Source organism: Hippocampus bargibanti, linkage group LG02, assembly GCF_051943395.1.
Source record: "Hippocampus bargibanti isolate YZ-2025 linkage group LG02, ASM5194339v1, whole genome shotgun sequence".
NCBI classification, from domain to species: domain Eukaryota; kingdom Metazoa; phylum Chordata; class Actinopteri; order Syngnathiformes; family Syngnathidae; genus Hippocampus; species Hippocampus bargibanti.
The window spans coordinates 21,484,361-21,501,322 of record NC_142735.1 but is presented as its reverse complement, the minus strand read 5'-3'; the positions used below and the strand labels follow the sequence as shown (position 1 = coordinate 21,501,322).

Sequence of the window (16,962 nt, the reverse complement as noted above, 5' to 3'; positions counted from 1 at the left end):
AAAATTATGAAAGAATTGAAAGTAGAAAAGCAAAATACAGGAGCTGCTGGAAAGGCAGCCACTCTCGCGGCGCCGTCTTGAAGTCAAAAGAACAAAAAAAATAGTAAATAACAAATAACATGACAACACACACACACAGACATCCATTCTTAAACACTTTCTGTACCCTCTTTTTACATAAAGCAGTTCCGGATGAAAGTGTCTCTTCACAAGTGGATCAAGGACATCATGGTGGAATGTGCACGTCGACTACAAGCTAAATATTGAAAGCAAACACGCAGCTGGAGCATTCATTGACGAAAAGAGATTGCTTCATATCTCCTGTCACACATAAATCTGCTTCAATTCCAAACCGCGACAGTTCCATATATGCATCTGCTCTCTGCGCTGTTGCTCCTTCCTTCTTATCGCGGGCTCCTCAAGCCATGTATCCATCCAGCCGCAGACTGAACAAAGCGGGGCTGTGGAGATGCTGCTCATTACAGGCACAAAAAAGCAATGGCCCCTGTGGTGTCCAGCGATGACAGTCGAATGGCACCGACATTCCTCCCATTCAAAAACATTACTGGCATATTCATGCCAAATGGAGCCAAATATAGGAACATTCTGGAAGAAAACCTGTAGGTATCTGCACAAGAACTGAGACTAGGATGGAGATTTATCTTCCATCAGGACAATGATCCAAAACATAAAGCTAAATCTACAATGGAATGGTTCAAAAATAAACATATCCAGGTGTTAGAATGGTCAAGTCAAAGTCCAGACCTGAATCCAATTGAGAATCTGAAGACTGGTGTTCACAAACACTCTCCATCCAACCTCACGGAGCTCGAGCTGTTTTGCAAGGAAGACTGGGCAAGAATGTTAGTCTCCCGATGTGCAAAACTGATAGAAACATACCCCAAGAGAAATGCAGCTGTAATTGGAGCAAAAGTTGGTGCTACAAAGTATTGAACCAAGGGGGCCGAATAATATGGCACGCCCCACTTTTCAGTTTTTTATTTGTTAAAAAGGTTGAAAGGTTGCAACATTATATATATATATATATATATATATATATATATATATATATATATATATATATATATATATATATATATATATATATATATATATATATATATATATATATATATATACACACACACACACACACACACACACACACACACACAAATATGCAGTTTCAAACTGGGTGGTCCGGTTGCGAGTGGTTAGCACATTGACTTCACAGTGTAGAGGTTCAATTTCAGCGTCGGTCCCAGAAATCCAGCAATGATTCAAATTCATTGCTAATACTGATATACAGTATCTAACGAATTAGAAATTGAAATAAGCTTACTATGAACTAATAAATAACACAATGTGGAGGTGCAATTATTAAAATGAGTGAAATTATTTTTGGGAGTCACATGATAAATCGCCTTTCATTCACTCCTCGCAAACTTGTGAATGTTTGCTTTTGTTTTGGGGGTCGACAAGGTGCTCTAGGTGAACTTCCTGATGAAGCGCAGTTTGAGGTAAGCGATGGCGAGGAAGCACAGGGTCATGATTCCAAGGGCCACATGATTCTGCCAGAAGCCCCAAGTCGAGTAGTCCACACCTTGCTCGTCCAAGAAATCCTGGCCTGTGCAACTGAACAAATTCCCAAAATAAAAGACAGTCAGGCAACTCTTTTCACACTACACTCACATTTTTTCCACAACATCATATGGAGCCCCTAAGGGGACATTGAAGAAAAAAATGGATTCCCTCACAAAGAATGTGAGATCTCGCAACCTTGTTTTTAAAAATGTGTGTTTATGTACTAAACAGTCCATTCCCAAATCATCTGTTATTTGTATGCACTCTTTTCAAGTGGTGATAATTGCTTGATTAAAAAAAAATCTTTTCTTATTCTTATTCTTATTATTTTCTTATTAAAATGGATTGGATAAATAAACGATTAACTTCAAAGGTTACTCAAGACCTTCGAGAAAGATCCGGCTGGTTGTGACGTTATCGTCGACTGAAGAACAAATCTCGATGTTTTTTTACGTGTACAATGAGAAATTGGAAAGTATTTTGGATTTTCCGCTCTGTTGATGATACCAATATAAGATACTGTGCATCAACTTGACTTTAAGAAATAAACAGTTTAGAGTTAATATTTTACTGTTCGTACTTAGAGACAACTATATTTGATCAATAGCACCACCAAGTGGCCATTTCTTTGTGCTCATTAACATTTGTTTGGATTCCAACAGGTGCGCTTGTTCGATGAAAGTTTTTGTCAAGGAAACTTTTGGCCAGCTCTGCCATGAGCTAATTTCGGGAGTTGTGATCGCAGTTGCATTTTTGATGGTCAGCGGAGTAATAAAGTCAACTAAAGCTAAGTCATGCAAACTTTTCCATTGTTAGGGGGCGGGGGGCGTTGGTTTATAGCTTCTTCGTGAATGGCGAATGGTGGGTTTTACTAGCTTTACTCGTTATGAACGAGCTCTCATCAAACCATTCCATGTCGAAATGTTGAACTCATTAAAAACAGGGTGGATGTAATATACCACATTTCCAAAAATCAACACATTAATCAATATATATATATATTGTGTGACACAACTCCCAAATTAACCGTTTTAGTAATTGAGGCCATCTTTCCACTTTCCTTATTTGATCCTATGGTTTCAGTTTCAAAATGTTCCGCTCATTTAGTATATCTTGGGAGTTATTGGATATTGGATTGGATTGGATATGCCTTTATTAGTCTCACAGTGGAGAAATTTACATTTCACAGCAGCAAAGTGCAATCTAGAATTTCCAATTCCAAAATTCCATAATTTTCCATATTGAAACTAAGTAGTCAAGTGGTTAGCACACCGGCCTCACAGTGCAGAGATCGCCGGTTCGTGTCTCGGTCCGGCCTCCCTGTGTGGAGTTTGCATGTTCCCGCGTGGGCTTTCTCCGGGTCCTCCGGTTTCCTCCCACATTCCAAAAACATGAATGGCAGGCAGATTGAAGATGCCAAATTGTCCCTAGGTGTGAGTGTGAGAGTGACTTGTTTGTCCTTGTGTGCCCTGCGATTGGCTGGCAACCACTTCAGGGTATGCCCCGTCTCGTGCCCGAAGACAGCTGGGATTGGCTCCAGCAGCCCCCGCGACCCTAATGAGGAATAAGCGGTACGGAAAATGGATGGATTGAATGTATTGCTGTGTATTAAAAAATAATACACTGCAATCAGACTCTGTCCATCCCAATTTTTAAAACCCGAGTTCCTCATCTTTTATTCAGCATTCACATACTAGAATTATCTAGAATAGCGTTCGCCACACAAGACTTGTTAACACTTACTACCTCCTGAGTTGCACGCTGCTGCTGTTGAGGCCGTGACATAAGTCCAACCCGTAGAACTCGTTCACCTGCAGAGCCTGGAGACCCGTAAAGAATTAGTTGTTCTAGCACGTGCATTAGGTGTTGTCCACAAGTTGATTACCAGCTCATTAGGAAGCCAAACCTCAAAAAGAAGGACATTACTTTGAAGACAAATTCTTGACAGACAAGGCGGCTGCTCCAAAGGATGTATAAAAAATGCTACCTGTCAACCTCCACAGGTTGCGCAGGAGGTTTATACTATCACTTGTTAGGACCTCATCCTCCCGAAATTGTCACATTCCATGGGAGAGATGACCACTAATGAGCCAAACAGAGCGGGCAACAACAAAAACATTTGCTGTATACATCAAGTAGGGCGGTGTGGGCTTGATACCAAAATGTTTTTTTTTTTAATGAGCCTTCTAGAATCCAGTTGTCTACATTTAACTTTGGTGGACGAACTGACCTGGATGACGAGAATCAAACGCACATGGTAAAATGGTGTGCAGGCGAGTGTCTTGACTTACACTGAGACCATACCGTGGTATGCTCAAATATTTCAGCCAAGCCAGCCAGCTGACGATGGAAGGGAGATTGACCAGGAGGCCAGCAAAGATCTGAAACAAAACGCCCAGTATTGTGGCCGTTGGTCCTGTGGACATGTTCTGAGATGACTGAAAGCGGCGGTGTTGAGTGTCACCATCATGAAAACGAAGGAGATAGTCATGAAGATGTTAGCGATGGCCACCACGGTCTGGTCAGCGGAGATGGCCAGCACCATGGCGGTGGCGGTGTACGCCACCAGAGCCACGGTGAAAAGGAAGAGGAAGAACGCCTCTGCCGTCGCCTTCAGGCCTGTACTCAATTCATACACAAATGCTTTACGGACTGCAGGGGTAGGTTGGTATATGGTTTTGATTCAGGGGATGGGGTGGTGTTGTTGATTTAGCTCGTAACTGGAAACCACACAACAAAAGTACCACTAGTGTACATTCTGGACACACCAAAACCAAAAAGAGGAACAAAGCCAGAAATCTGAGTGATGACTCCTGCCCACCAATCATAAAGTAGGCCACACAGCTGAACACAAATGCGGGGATGGTCCTTAGCGTGAGAATATCGGACAGGATCTTGGACAGGAAATAGACAGAGACTCGGTAGTAGCCGCTGATGTACTCGTGACTGCGAAGCCAGAGAGCGAGAACATCATATCTCCATTTTTTTTCATGTATCGACATTGGTTTTTTTCTGCAACAAACGTACATGAAGAGTTTCCTCTCTGCGATGAAGAGTTCAGCTGAAGACAGGGAACTGAAACACTGGTTGATGATGATGAAGAAGAGAGCACCGAACCTGGAAACGTAGCAACAGTGGGATACTTATGTCCAATGGTTCACCTGTGACTTTTTTGTATTTCATGAATGAATGCCCATATCTGCACAATGACCAGAAGAAATGGGAGAAGATGATTGTGATCCCTGGACAGGGTTTAGCCTAAAGCTAACGAACAGACTATCACCTGTTTTGGATCCCGCTCTGGTCATCCTGGACGTCAAAGAAAATGGCTCCAACGACCAGAGCCAGGAAGAACGTGACTGCGATCTAAATGACAAGTGCCTGAGGAGCAGTTCTTCTCATTCCTACTAGATGCAGCTATTGAGTAGTCATCGAATGACGACCGCAGCCGCGTGTTGGGTGTGGTTTCGGGTCTCTCACCTGAGCAATGGAGGTCTGTGGGTTGAGAATGAGGTTGCGGAATGTCCTTTTAAGAACCCAGTGGAACTGCGTCAGGAAGCCGGTATTGTAGGTGATGGTTCTGGAGGGAGTGGACTGGCTCGTCTTCTTACCTTGGATAATTCTCTCTGGCAGACGACAGTGAGAGGTCCTGTTTCGGTTTTGTCTTTTTTTTGTGCTTTTGCTGTGACATTTTTGTCCCTACCCAACTCTGCTTTGGTCTGCTTGAAGTCAGAACAGTTTCTGTATTCCTCCACCAGTTTGTCCTCGATTCCTTGCCTGGACTTCAACACCAAGTTCGCATCTAAAAGTAGGATTACAAGCCGTGAAAAAATAATTCAGCACAGATCATCATCTCGTCGTAAAGGACACACCTTCTCCGTCCATGGCAATTGCTACGGAGTCACCATTGATGACGTCCAGGAAGAAGTCGGCAGGGTTATTGTGAGTCTCGCAGACATACCCTGAGAAAGCCAATGTGGACGTGAGGCCTCGGGGAAGCTACTTGGCTAAGAGTGATACTCTACCTACCGATATCCGAAAAGTAATCAAGTGCGCTGTGTGCCAGGCCGTGGTACACCTGAGTGTGTAGTTGAACAATGTTAAGTATCATGCAAGCACGATTGCAACTCAGAGGTGGAAGTGACCTGTCTGCCATTGACTAGCAGGGTGAGGTTGTCAAAGAGGCGGTAGATGGAGTAGCGAGGTTGATGGATGGACAGGATGATGGTGCGCCCGCTGTGGCCATCCTGGAGGGAAAAATAAATAAATCAAGCAGCATGATAGGTTCTTACAACTGGTTTCTGACCATTGTTTATATTGCTGTGGCTGTGGCCATCATTCCTCGGGTTGCTTCTGTTTTCACCATCCTCTAAATCTCTAATGACTTGTCTGTCCCTCCATCTCAATCTCACCAGCGGTCCCGTTGGAGAGTCGAGTTGTTTCCAACTCAATCTGGTATCTTTCCCATTGGGCAAAGTGGTTTCCTTTTATACAGTATTTGAGTGGCGTTTGCATGGTCTCCCCGGGTCTATGTGGGTTTTTCTCCGGGTACTCTGGTTTCCTCCCACACTCCAAAAAAGGTGAATGATAGGTTGATTGAACACTCAAAATTATCCCTTGGTGGGAGTGTGAGGACAAATTGTTGTTTGTACCCTGGCAACCGGTTCAGGGTGTCCCCCGCCTAATGCCCAAGGACAGCTGAGATAGGCTGCAGCACCCCCACAACCTCTGTGAGGGTAAAGTGGTCCGGAAAATGGATGGCTGGATTTGGGTTCTTGAGCTGCGCAGTTTGAATCAAATTGACTTGACTTGCTTTTTGTTGGGGTGTGAGAAAGCACCTTTTGAGCAGGATCAGAACAGAATTGGCGGTGCTGGCATCCAACCCGGTCGTGGGTTCATCCAAGAATAGAACAGGTGGGTCGATGATGAGCTCCATGCCGATATTGGTGCGCTTCCGTTCCCCACCGGAAATGCCGCGAATCAACTGGGTGCCCACCTGCCACGTTGATGCATATGTTAGTATTCGGGGGTAACACTAGCTTTTCCCTTTGATGCCGCACCTCACCCGAGAGTCGGCCACGCGGCTCAGTCCAAGCTCCTGGATCAGTTGGACCACTTTCTGCTTCTTGACGTCCTGAGAAATACTGGATGGAAGACGGAGTGCCGCCGAGAAGCTGAAGTTCTCTCTGACTGTCAGTGTTCCCATCACCACGTCATCCTGTCAAAGGTTCATAGGCCACTACACCCAAATCCGAAGTGCTTCTTGCGTTTGATTTCCATTTGTAGCAGATGCATGTGAGGATAGAGCCAATGGTGGTGTTTTTTTTAAACAAGGAACAGTCTCAAACATGAGGAATCAGTGCTGAGCACGGGCCCCTGAAACCCAATTATTTAATGTCAATGTTTCGAGCAAAGTGGCTCACCTGCACCACGTATCCCGACAGACATTTAAAGTTGGGCGGTTGAGGGGCGCCGTCAATGAGGACTTCACCTGAAAGACCTGCAGGATCCTTCCTGGCTGCCAAAATATCCAGGAACCTTCAACCCGCAAAACAAATATCATCACAGATGATTATTTTGCGATCAATTTATTTCTATTTTAATTTATGGCACTCACGATGACTTTCCACTGCCAGTTGCTCCCATTATGGCATTGAGGCCAGGTTTCATGATCCCACTGTGAAGGAGTAGCACAACTTTGCAAGTTTTTTTTTCATACATCGGACCATGATTTCATAATGAGTAGAAAAATTGAGCACTGCTGAAAGAGCTGTAAATACGTGTTCGTTGACTTGACCTAACCTTCACCTTCAGCTCGAATGAGTTAATGATTACAATGGGTGGACAGTAAAAACGCAAAGATTTAAACACATCAGGTGCCGCCTTTGTTCGGACACGAGATTCATGCCGCTTCCGTTAACTCATTCCTCCCGGCAAACGACTACAGTCGTTGTGTTTTTACTTCCGTGTATCCCGAGTCAAGCGAAGGCAAATAATGCCGGATGCCGACCACAGGCGGGCCGTGAATAGATGTTAACCCTTTACGGACGATTGTGCTTCTAGATCGAGAAAATGAAAGGTAGCAGTTCAAGTGCCGATTGAAACTGATGCGGCACAAGTTACATGTCCCTTTAAAACAGATTACATGCAGCTTTGCCTTTAAAAGTGTCAGTGACATCGTCTCCTTAATGCGCAACACAATGTGCTCTCCTCCATCTTCAAAGCGCCTTCTATTTTTCGTCATGGATGAAATACCACGTAAGTATATGTTGTAACTATTTTATGAGCTATTCAGAAGAGGTTTACCTTGATACTGAAATGCATAAACTAATGCTAACTTGTTTATTCACCGAGAAATATTAAAAATAAGGAGTATCCCGAATTCGGAACATTCGAACGCTAACGCTATTTTCATGATGATATTGTTGATCCTGACTTGGTACCCGATGCGAATAATTGTAAGTGAATGGTGCGTTTTGCACTAATAGCTGTACCTCATAGCTTTGCATTCTCAATATGATTATTGAAACGGAGGTCCATATGTTTTTTCTAAAATACCCATGTACTGTATATCTTTCCAGATACTGATGATGAATGAAATAGATGACCATGTTGATGAATACATTTTGGCATCTGACACAGCCGTGACTGTTACATTGATGAACTTCTATCACCATTCAAATACTTTCGGGCTGATCAACTACGTGCTTCATACGCTATCTCCGGGAAATCACTCAAATGGTGGAAATACTTGTTCTGGTTTCTAGAGGATATTTGTATTTGCATCGGATTTATACTGTTGTAACTCTCTCCAAACCATCAAGTGAAAACCAGAACAGGTCGCCTCCGAAAAAGGACTCAGTTAGAATTCAGGACAAACTTAGCTCATTAGTTGTTTGGCAATTACAGAAGAAAAGGAGAATGACACCGTTGCCCTCCTTCATTGGATAAAAAGAGAACATGTAAAGAGTGTGCAAAGAAGAATATTCGTCGCGAGCCAAGAACAGGTTGTGAGCAATGCAAGGTGAACCTATGCATTCCATGTTTTAAACCATACCACAAATAAAAACATCCTGAATTATTTTAAATGCATTCTAGGTTTATTTCATGCATATGTGACTTGTTGTGAATGCATTTTGTTGTAATTTTCAGGTTTTGGAAAAAAAAATCATTAACATTGCAATAATTTTCTAAAACTTCAATCAATTTCACAAAAAAAAAAACTTTATCTTATTCTATTATATGTTATGAAAGCGTACTGAAAGTTTCATAAAGATTGAAGAACAAATAAAGAAGTTATACCAGTTTATTTGAACACACATGTTAGTTATGAATTTCCTGCTGAAGCCACTCAGGGAGCACACTACAAAGTTAGGCTGCAGGCTCTGTAGGCTGTGGGGGAAGAAATGCAAAATGCCTGCTCGGGAGAAAAGAGTATAGGGATTGCGAATCCATGACATTTTGTCATTTAAAAATGACTCCAGTAGCACGGTGGGCCTCACAGTACAGAGGTCCAGGGTTGGATTGATGCATGGAATGAGGAAGAATGGCTGACATTTTGGGCAGTCTACACTGTGTCTGCTTCTTTTGGAAGAATATACTATATATATTTTTTTTAAAGCCACTGTTATACGTGTCGGACAAAGCGCACTTCCTTCCTGGTCCTGCGGCACGTACACAAACGTTTGTTTCCATGATCAAAAGAGTTTCTTACTTGAGGTCAATGAGGATATCTTTGGTGGTGGTCTTCCTCCAGCACAAACATCCTGTGGTCTGTGTTACCTTGTAGTGAATGTCGTGGAAGCTTATCGTGGCCCCTTGTTTCATCATACCTGCATTCTAAGACCCCAAAACACACAAAATGAAGACTCCCAAGAGTACTTGTTAATTAATGTTGCGGCCTTGGAATATGGTACCTCGTTTTTGACGCCGTCAGTCTGCTGCAGTTCCATCATGCCTTGCTCGCCGCCCTCCAAAATTCAAAATGAACATCTAATTTCTGACAGCTGGCGACATCTTCAGCATTCGTCATAGTCAGCAAAATGGTGAAGGAACCGCACCCGACCGATTTAGCAGCAACACAAGAGCACTTCACTTTCAAAATAGTTTGGAATTAAGCAAAAGTTTTCTGGGTTCCCCGCCGCGCAACGTTAGCCTCCCGTAGCTATGAAAGTGGGTACGGTTATCATTGCTCGTGCATTATATTTTAAAAGTCAAGTGAAAGACAAATAATCATGTTCTTTCTCATTTCCCCTTTTGAGGATTACTGATTTCCATCCCTCCGGTCGAAGTGCTCGGCTTCCCAACGCTGAGTCAGAGAGTGCGTGCTTGAACAATCGACAGCATGCTGATATGGCAGAGGAGTTACTTAAAATTGCTTTTCAAAGCTCGCTTTATTTGACTGTCTTTGACCCTTGACCTCCTTTCATTCGCTCAACTATGGTTATCACTCAATTTTGAATTCAGAACACATTCCTATTCATTTTCTAAATAATAATTGAGAAGGAAAAAAAAGGATCGCTTACCGTAGTGCGGCAACAATCAGCCTCTGGCTGGCATCCAAGCAAAGCTTAACTGCACTGCTGCACTGCAGGAGAGATTGCACGTGAGTATCGTTTACATAAATGGGAGTTTTTACTGTCTTGCGCAGCCTGCTTTTATAACTGAAGGTGTGACCCATGCCCCATGAAGATACAGTGTTGCACACGTCTTGCTTATTTTCTACACATCACAAAAAAAAGTTGTTTTAATCTATGACACCCTGAAGGATGGATGGATGGACACCATGAAGAATAGTAAATTGTTTATTTTTTGGGTTGTAAATATGTTGGCGTAATTCTGACCTATTATAATGTGGTGTCCCACAGAGTTCAATCTTGGGGCCCCTGCTTTTTCCATTTGTATTTGTTTACACGTGGGTTCCATCTCACTGCTTCCACGTTGACAGTCATCAATATTTTGCTTTGTTATTAAGGCGACTTTTTAATATCTACATCTGCCCCATTATTTCGTAGTATTCCACAGGGTTCAATTTTGGGGGCACTGCTTTTTCCATTTGTATTTGTTGCCCCCGTGGTTCCATCTTAAAGCAGAGATCTAAATATGAAATATTCTTCTTTTCCTTTCGGCTTTTCCCATCAACGGGTCGCCACAGCAAATCAGTGTCCTCCATCTTTAGAGGTTTGATCCGCATGTATCAAAATATTAAATATTAAAAGATAAAAATATTACTATTTTGCCAGCAGACAAGGGTAGGTGTACTGTGCTTCTCAACACATTGGATTATGAAGACAAAATAAATAGGTTAATCAGTGATTCTAACACTTATTTGCAACTAAAAAGGCACCCTTCCAATAGATACAAGAAAGAAATCATAGACTGTCTCCAAAAGATAGAGAAAGGAAAACATATAAACAAACAGATATATTTTAGATTTATACCCGGGAGAGGCCACACCATGTACCGATGGCCTGCCGAAAATACATAAAGAAGGGTTCCCCCTCAGACCCATTGTTTGTAGCATTGACTCCTCTACATACAATGTAGCCAAATATTTAAAAACTATCTTAGCTCTGTTGGTTGGTAACACAGAATATCACGTAGAGAACACCACAGGGTTTGTAGAGTGTGTGTGTCAAAGACCTCATATTGGAACCTGAGGAAACTTTGGCATCTTACGATGTGACTTCTCTCTTTACATCTGTCCCAACCCCAGCAGCAGTTTCAGTGGTGAGGACGAGACTGCTGGCGGACGTTTATATTATAAAAGAGGTCAGAGTGCTAAAAACAGAAGTCTTTAGGAAGGCTACGCACACTGACCAATACTTACTTTTTGATTCTAACCACCCTCTACAACACAAACTAGGAGTTACCGGAACCGTCCGGCATAGGGCTAAACTTATACCAACATGCGTCGAAGGTAGAGAAAAGGAGTCAAAACATATCAGGAGAGGACTCACAAACTGTGGGTACCCTCAGTGGTCTTTTAACAAATGGCAAAAGGAAAGAATGGGGAATGAAACCAAAAGTTAGTAGAAGAGTAGCAGTACCTGACATTGCAGAAGTTTCTGAAAAACTACAGTCCTTTGGCAACATAAAATTCCCACTTATTTCAGACCGATAAAGACTTTAAGGCAAAAATTAGTGCATCCAAAAGATAGGCTGCCAAATGAAAAACAAAGTAATGTAGTTTATTCAATACACTGTAAGAATGAACATTGTAAAGAGCAATACATTGGGGAGACGAAACAAATTCTCAAAAAAGACTATCAACATCGCAGGGATAATACTAGTGGGCCTCAATCGGCAGTACATATGCACCTAAAAATTAGCAACCACTCATTTGACGACAAAGAGGTTAAAATCTTAGCGAAAGAACATAGATGGTTTGAAAGGGGAGTAAAAGAAGCAATTTTCATAAAACAGCTAAATCCTTCACTAAACCGATATGGTGGGGTGAGGTTCAATTTGGATCGTTCGTACAACAGCCTGCTTAGGCAACATAGGATTAGTAATGCTGATGAGGTGATACCGGAGGAAGTGGGGCAATCAGGCCAGTCGTTAGTCAGGACAATATGAACAATCAGTGGAGCCGCAGGGAGTAGTTCTCTGCTCCCCCCAACCTGAGAGCAGGGACCTATCATAGCAGTGTCCCGCACCGCCATGTCTGGACACTAGGGATATATATATAGGGCCTAAACTACCAGTAAGACTTTAGTTAGCTGCCGAAGTTTCTTGGATAAGAAGCGAAACGTCCCACACCTTCAAAGAAGTACAGATGACGGCTGAAGAAACCTATTCATCAATGGGCCACTCCTGTACGACTGAGAGCTTCCAGAGACGTATCTTAAAGCATAGTATTTCCTTTCAATGCTTCCATGAAGGACAGTCGTCAATATTCCACTTTCTCGTGAAGGTGACTTTTTAATATGTATTTATCTATGTTTATTTATTGAACTAGAAGAAGACAACTGTTACATCTCAGATTGCTTTATTTTGAAGACACAGTCCTCCCTCAAGCATCTCCAGTTGGGCCAAAATGCTGCTGCTCCCCTGAAAAGTTCATCAGAGGCAAGACATAACTTCAATTCCGTCCTCACTTAACTGTGTCCCTGTATATTTTCACAATTCATTTTAAAATTATTTCTTTTTAAGTATTTAAATGGTCTCACCCAAATTTCCTTCTCTGAGCTCTTACACCTCCCCCCACACCTGCACCCTGTCCCTTAAATCAGTGAATCGGACACCAGTAGAGGTACCAAGGACTCAAAAGCGATTAAGCCTGCTTTGTTGTCAATATTAATTTATTGTTTAAACTGGTTTTCTTTTTAGTAATTTCTTTTTTACTCAACGTGGAGCACTTTTTATGCAGTGATGGTTGTTGTGAAAGTCCTCCATAAATAAAATTTGAGTTGAAGTTATCTGTCCCAATTTTTGAAGAATTGAGACTGCACGTGTGATGTACGGAGTTCTTTGATAATCTCAAATTAAAAGTGAAGTTTCAAGTCAAAGTCAAAGTCAGCTTTATTGTCAAACGTGCTAATATGCATGACATACAGCACAAATGAAATTAATGTCCTCTCGGACCCAGCGTGCAAGACATGCAAGGCACTTATAACGTGGCTAAAAGACATACAATTGACAACAGACAATACTTGTAATTTCTGTATGTAAAGTGAGGTAGTGTCGTCTGGAAAGTGAGGCAGTGACGTATGTAAAGTGAGGTAGTGACATATGTAAAGTGAGAAAGTGACGTACATAAAGTGACGTAATGTCGTAATTGCAAAAAAAAAAACAACAAGAAAGGGTTGAAGTGAGGTCTTGCAGAAAAAAAAAATGAGAAAGAACAAAAAATAGAGTTCAGGATGATCGTACAGCATGTAGCGTGTACTCAGAGTTCGGTGAGTGTGGCAGTGGGAAGGGGCAGGCTGGGCAGGGCTGGGAGGGAGTTGAGTCTCCGGACTGCCGGGTGGCAGAAGTTGTGCCATCAGTATGATTTTTAGGGGAAATTGATCTTGTGGTTACAAAGAGGGAAGTCTGGGCTTCCCCCATGAAGCTGCTGCACCCAGATAATTGGGAGAAAACTGATGGATTTTTTTCTGAACTGATAGTTGGTCCTCTGCTGGTTACTAGGTTACTGTCTGTCATTCACACCTGAGGGGAATGTTTGCTACTTCTATGCATGTGTCACATCCAACTGAAAGTGGAACACCGGTGCTGGTGGTGGAGTTGTTGTGTCATGATGCCATTGGTTGGGATTTTGAATCCTCAGGCATTTTTAAATATATCTAAATTTTAGCCTTTACTTACTATCTTAAAGAAACATAATTCCTTCTGTTGGGATAAAGTGTATATAAACGTTCTATCACCTTCACTGAAAAAAAAACACTGTAGTAGCGTTACAAATTGTCAATGACTTATGGATCATTCCTGTGATAGCTTGAAAAATTAGCCAAAGAGCACAAAATGGAAGAAACATTTTTGGCCTCTAAAACTGAATGACCTGATTATATTCACTCCATTCTTATGAAGATAATTTGTGATTCTTTTAATCATAAATGGAACATTTGTATCTTTAAGTAGATACAAAGTTCTTCAGTACAACCTCCTTTCTCACATTGCCACCTTCAACTTTTTTGGCTAAATTCGCAGCACATGTCATTTTTAGTTGATATATTTATGTCGTGGGCTGCTGAAAATGGATGGGGGGCTGTTATGGCCCCTGGGGCCATAGTTTAGACATCATTGGTCTAAAGGCTTGTAAAACTGCCATACTGATGCTAACGGTTCATTTCAAAAGTATTCTCCCTGATATATGAGATGTTGTGTTTCTACTTCTTTCTGTCCCTTTTCTTTTCCTTAACGTTGCTGCTGTGAAATGTACATTTCTCCACTGCAATACTAATTGGATTGGATTGGATATGCCTTTATTAGTCTCACAGTGGAGACATTTAATTTAATCCAATCCATCCAATATTAATATTAAGGTAGGCTAAGCATTAGGTTAAATCATGTTTTCTTTAGAGAATGGTAAATGGCCTATATATTAGACCAACTTATACACACAAGTGCAAATGACATAACTGAAAAAGTTAATTGTGTCAATTTGCGGGCCCACTCCTGTCACGTCAGCCAATGGGCCACCGCTGCCAAGATGTCGCCTGACACGACCAGCTGACTCATTAATGTTCCGCCGTACATATCCGTGCTCACAGGGTGTCGTCTTATTCGTTAGATGGATGTCATCCTGCTGGACGTCGCAAAGCGCGTGTGAGACGTTTGAGGGGAAAAGGCCTGGTGCATCGACAGCTGCTGAGAAGCAAACATGTGGGAGGAGAACTTTGACAAGGAGCAGTAAGTCACTTTTCCAAAAATGTGAAAAAAATCCAGCTTGTGCCTTGAGATCCAAATTGAAATTGTTCAGAGATTATGTTCGGAATTGTTGGTGAGGAAAGCTACATGTCTCTAATTGTGTGTGCCTACATGCGGACCAGCAACGTAGGCCGGACATTGGACTACTCGCCCGTGTCGTGGAAGGAGTATTTTGAGCAAATGGAGGACGTGAGCGTTGGTCAAACTGACAGCCGAGATGTCTTCAGGGTTTACAAAGCGGGACACGAAGGCCCCTTGCTGGTTCTTCTGCATGGAGGGGGGCACTCGGCCCTGTCCTGGGCCGTTTTTACTGTGAGTGTGTCCGTAGGCCACTTGATATGGAATAAATGGAGCAAGGGCTCGGCAATAGGACGCGGTCGACTCTTTTGTACGTTACAGACGGCCATTGCTGCCAGAGTTGGTTGCCAGGTGCTCGCAATGGACCTCAGGGGGCACGGTGAGTCTCACATCTCCACACATAATGCCAGTAAAAATGCCAAATCCATTTTTTTACACCATTACAATACCTGAATCATCAAAGTGTACATCGGTTGAATTGTAAAATGATTCAGTGAGCCCAGTCCTATTGAAGTGGATTTATCGACTTTTTTTAACATCCTGTCAAGGTGACACCATGGTCCGCCAATCGGATGACTTCTCCACTCAAACAATGTCAAGGTAAGCTCAAAGGGGATTCGAGTTCATGTACGGTGGTACCTCTACCCACGAACATGTCTTCAGCCCAAATTTTCAACTAACGAAACACCTCAAAAAGAAACGCAAAGTTAAATTATCAGCGTTTTTATGCCCTATTTTAGTCGTGGTTTTTCATCTTATGCACAACTCTCATTTATTGTGCAATTATCTAATTGTCACGTGTATTCTGGGCATATTTTGATGCATGTACCGTATTTATTCGAGTATAACGCGCAAAATGTTCTACCTAAAAAAGGAACTCAAGGTTTGGGTGCGCGTTATAAACGAACCCCTTGGTTTACGAACATTACATTTATGAACATTTTATCTTGGCTTACGAACTTTACCTTGGCATACAAACTTTTTTCGTACACGGAGCTGCCTCAATGACTGATGTGTCGTTCGCGAACGAGCCCGTTCTTCTAACAACAAAATGGCAGATGACTGTTTTTGTCCTTTATTCCCGGCATAGTTTTAAGGCTTAGAAAATTATAAAGTAGAAAATTATGTTTTATTGGGACATGGGAACGGATTATTCTCATATTAATTGTTTCCTATGGGAAATCAATTTTTGGGATACACACTTTTCGCCTTACACACTCTGTCTGGGAACCAATTAAGTTCGTAAGCCAAGGTATCACTGTATATTTAATTCTTTATCCCTTCCAGGAGGGGGCAGCATGTCCATGGCTATTCTCCATAGTCGAATTGTTGTTAAAGTGCCCTTCAGTTTTGATTCTCTGAAAGACCCGGATCACACGTATTCCTTTTTTTTTATTGTTGATTACCATTTCTTTAGCTACATTTCATTTCCTTTCCTCACCTCACCCACACTGAAACATGAGTTAAGCATTGCTGTTTTGCACAATTACCAATATCCAGAGTTTCGATTCAGTGTTCTTCATATTTTAATTGATATACTGTTACCGAACCGAGAAAAAGTGAAACAAAATTTTATACAGATTTTTATTTGCAAATTAGGGGTGCGCGTTATACTCAAATAAATACGGTATATGCTTTTGAAAAATACTGTATTTATTTATGAGGGCTTGGAACGGATGAGGAAATTTACATGAAAAAAATGGATTGGATTGGAATGACCTTTATTCGTCTAGCAATGGAGAAATTTACATTACACAGCAGCAAAGTTATGAAAGGAAAGAAAGAAGTCGAAAAACAAAATACAGGAGCTGCTGGAAAGCCAGCCACTCTTGAAGTCAGAAGAATGAAAAAATGTGTCTCTACTAACATTTTCTAGTTAATATTTTTTTTCCAGAACTAAATAATTTAATCGGTAGAGGTACCACTGTG

General features: G+C 41.9%; 2 protein-coding genes across 5 annotated transcripts in view; one reads left to right on the top strand and one right to left on the bottom strand.

Annotated features, from left to right (window-relative positions):
- Positions 1 to 1,169: 1,169 nt before the first annotated feature.
- LOC148901927 (broad substrate specificity ATP-binding cassette transporter ABCG2-like) lies at positions 1,170 to 10,207 on the bottom strand. The gene is made up of 20 exons (XM_088990061.1): positions 10,110 to 10,207; positions 9,501 to 9,554; positions 9,299 to 9,423; positions 7,202 to 7,261; positions 7,008 to 7,122; positions 6,650 to 6,802; positions 6,423 to 6,580; position 6,237; positions 5,730 to 5,831; positions 5,614 to 5,662; positions 5,457 to 5,546; positions 5,288 to 5,386; positions 5,065 to 5,210; positions 4,868 to 4,950; positions 4,612 to 4,701; positions 4,406 to 4,530; positions 4,049 to 4,203; positions 3,876 to 3,965; positions 3,328 to 3,404; positions 1,170 to 1,635 (listed from the first exon to the last, which is right to left on the bottom strand). Exons 2-20 carry the CDS (start codon positions 9,537 to 9,539, stop codon positions 1,488 to 1,490), a joined length of 1,905 nt encoding a protein of 634 aa, XP_088846187.1. The 5' UTR covers positions 9,540 to 9,554; positions 10,110 to 10,207; the 3' UTR covers positions 1,170 to 1,487.
- LOC148901926 (protein phosphatase methylesterase 1-like) overlaps positions 9,556 to 16,962 on the top strand; it is a 14,473-nt gene continuing 7,066 nt past the window's right edge. Inside the window, exons 1-6 of one of the 4 annotated variants that reach the window (XM_088990056.1) lie at positions 9,556 to 10,189; positions 12,586 to 12,654; positions 14,819 to 14,937; positions 15,078 to 15,267; positions 15,355 to 15,412; positions 15,582 to 15,633. In XM_088990056.1, coding sequence (XP_088846182.1) covers positions 14,909 to 14,937; positions 15,078 to 15,267; positions 15,355 to 15,412; positions 15,582 to 15,633 — 329 coding nt within the window. In that variant the 5' untranslated portion in view covers positions 9,556 to 10,189; positions 12,586 to 12,654; positions 14,819 to 14,908. Of the gene's footprint in view, positions 10,190 to 11,128; positions 12,500 to 12,585; positions 12,655 to 14,798; positions 14,938 to 15,077; positions 15,268 to 15,354; positions 15,413 to 15,581; positions 15,634 to 16,962 lie in introns of those variants that run through there. The other 3 variants (XM_088990059.1, XM_088990057.1, XM_088990060.1) reach the window with 3 other exon arrangements.

Coding starts and splice junctions, on each gene's coding strand:
- LOC148901927 (XM_088990061.1), bottom strand. CDS start 9,539: ATGATGGAACTGCAGCAGACTGACGGCGTCAAAAACGAG. Junction 6,803..7,007: donor TGTCGGGATACGTGGTGCAG/GTGAGCCACTTT, acceptor AACCTTTGACAG/GATGACGTGGTGATGGGAAC. Junction 1,636..3,327: donor AGCGTGCAACTCAGGAGGTA/GTAAGTGTTAAC, acceptor GAATTTGTTCAG/TTGCACAGGCCAGGATTTCT.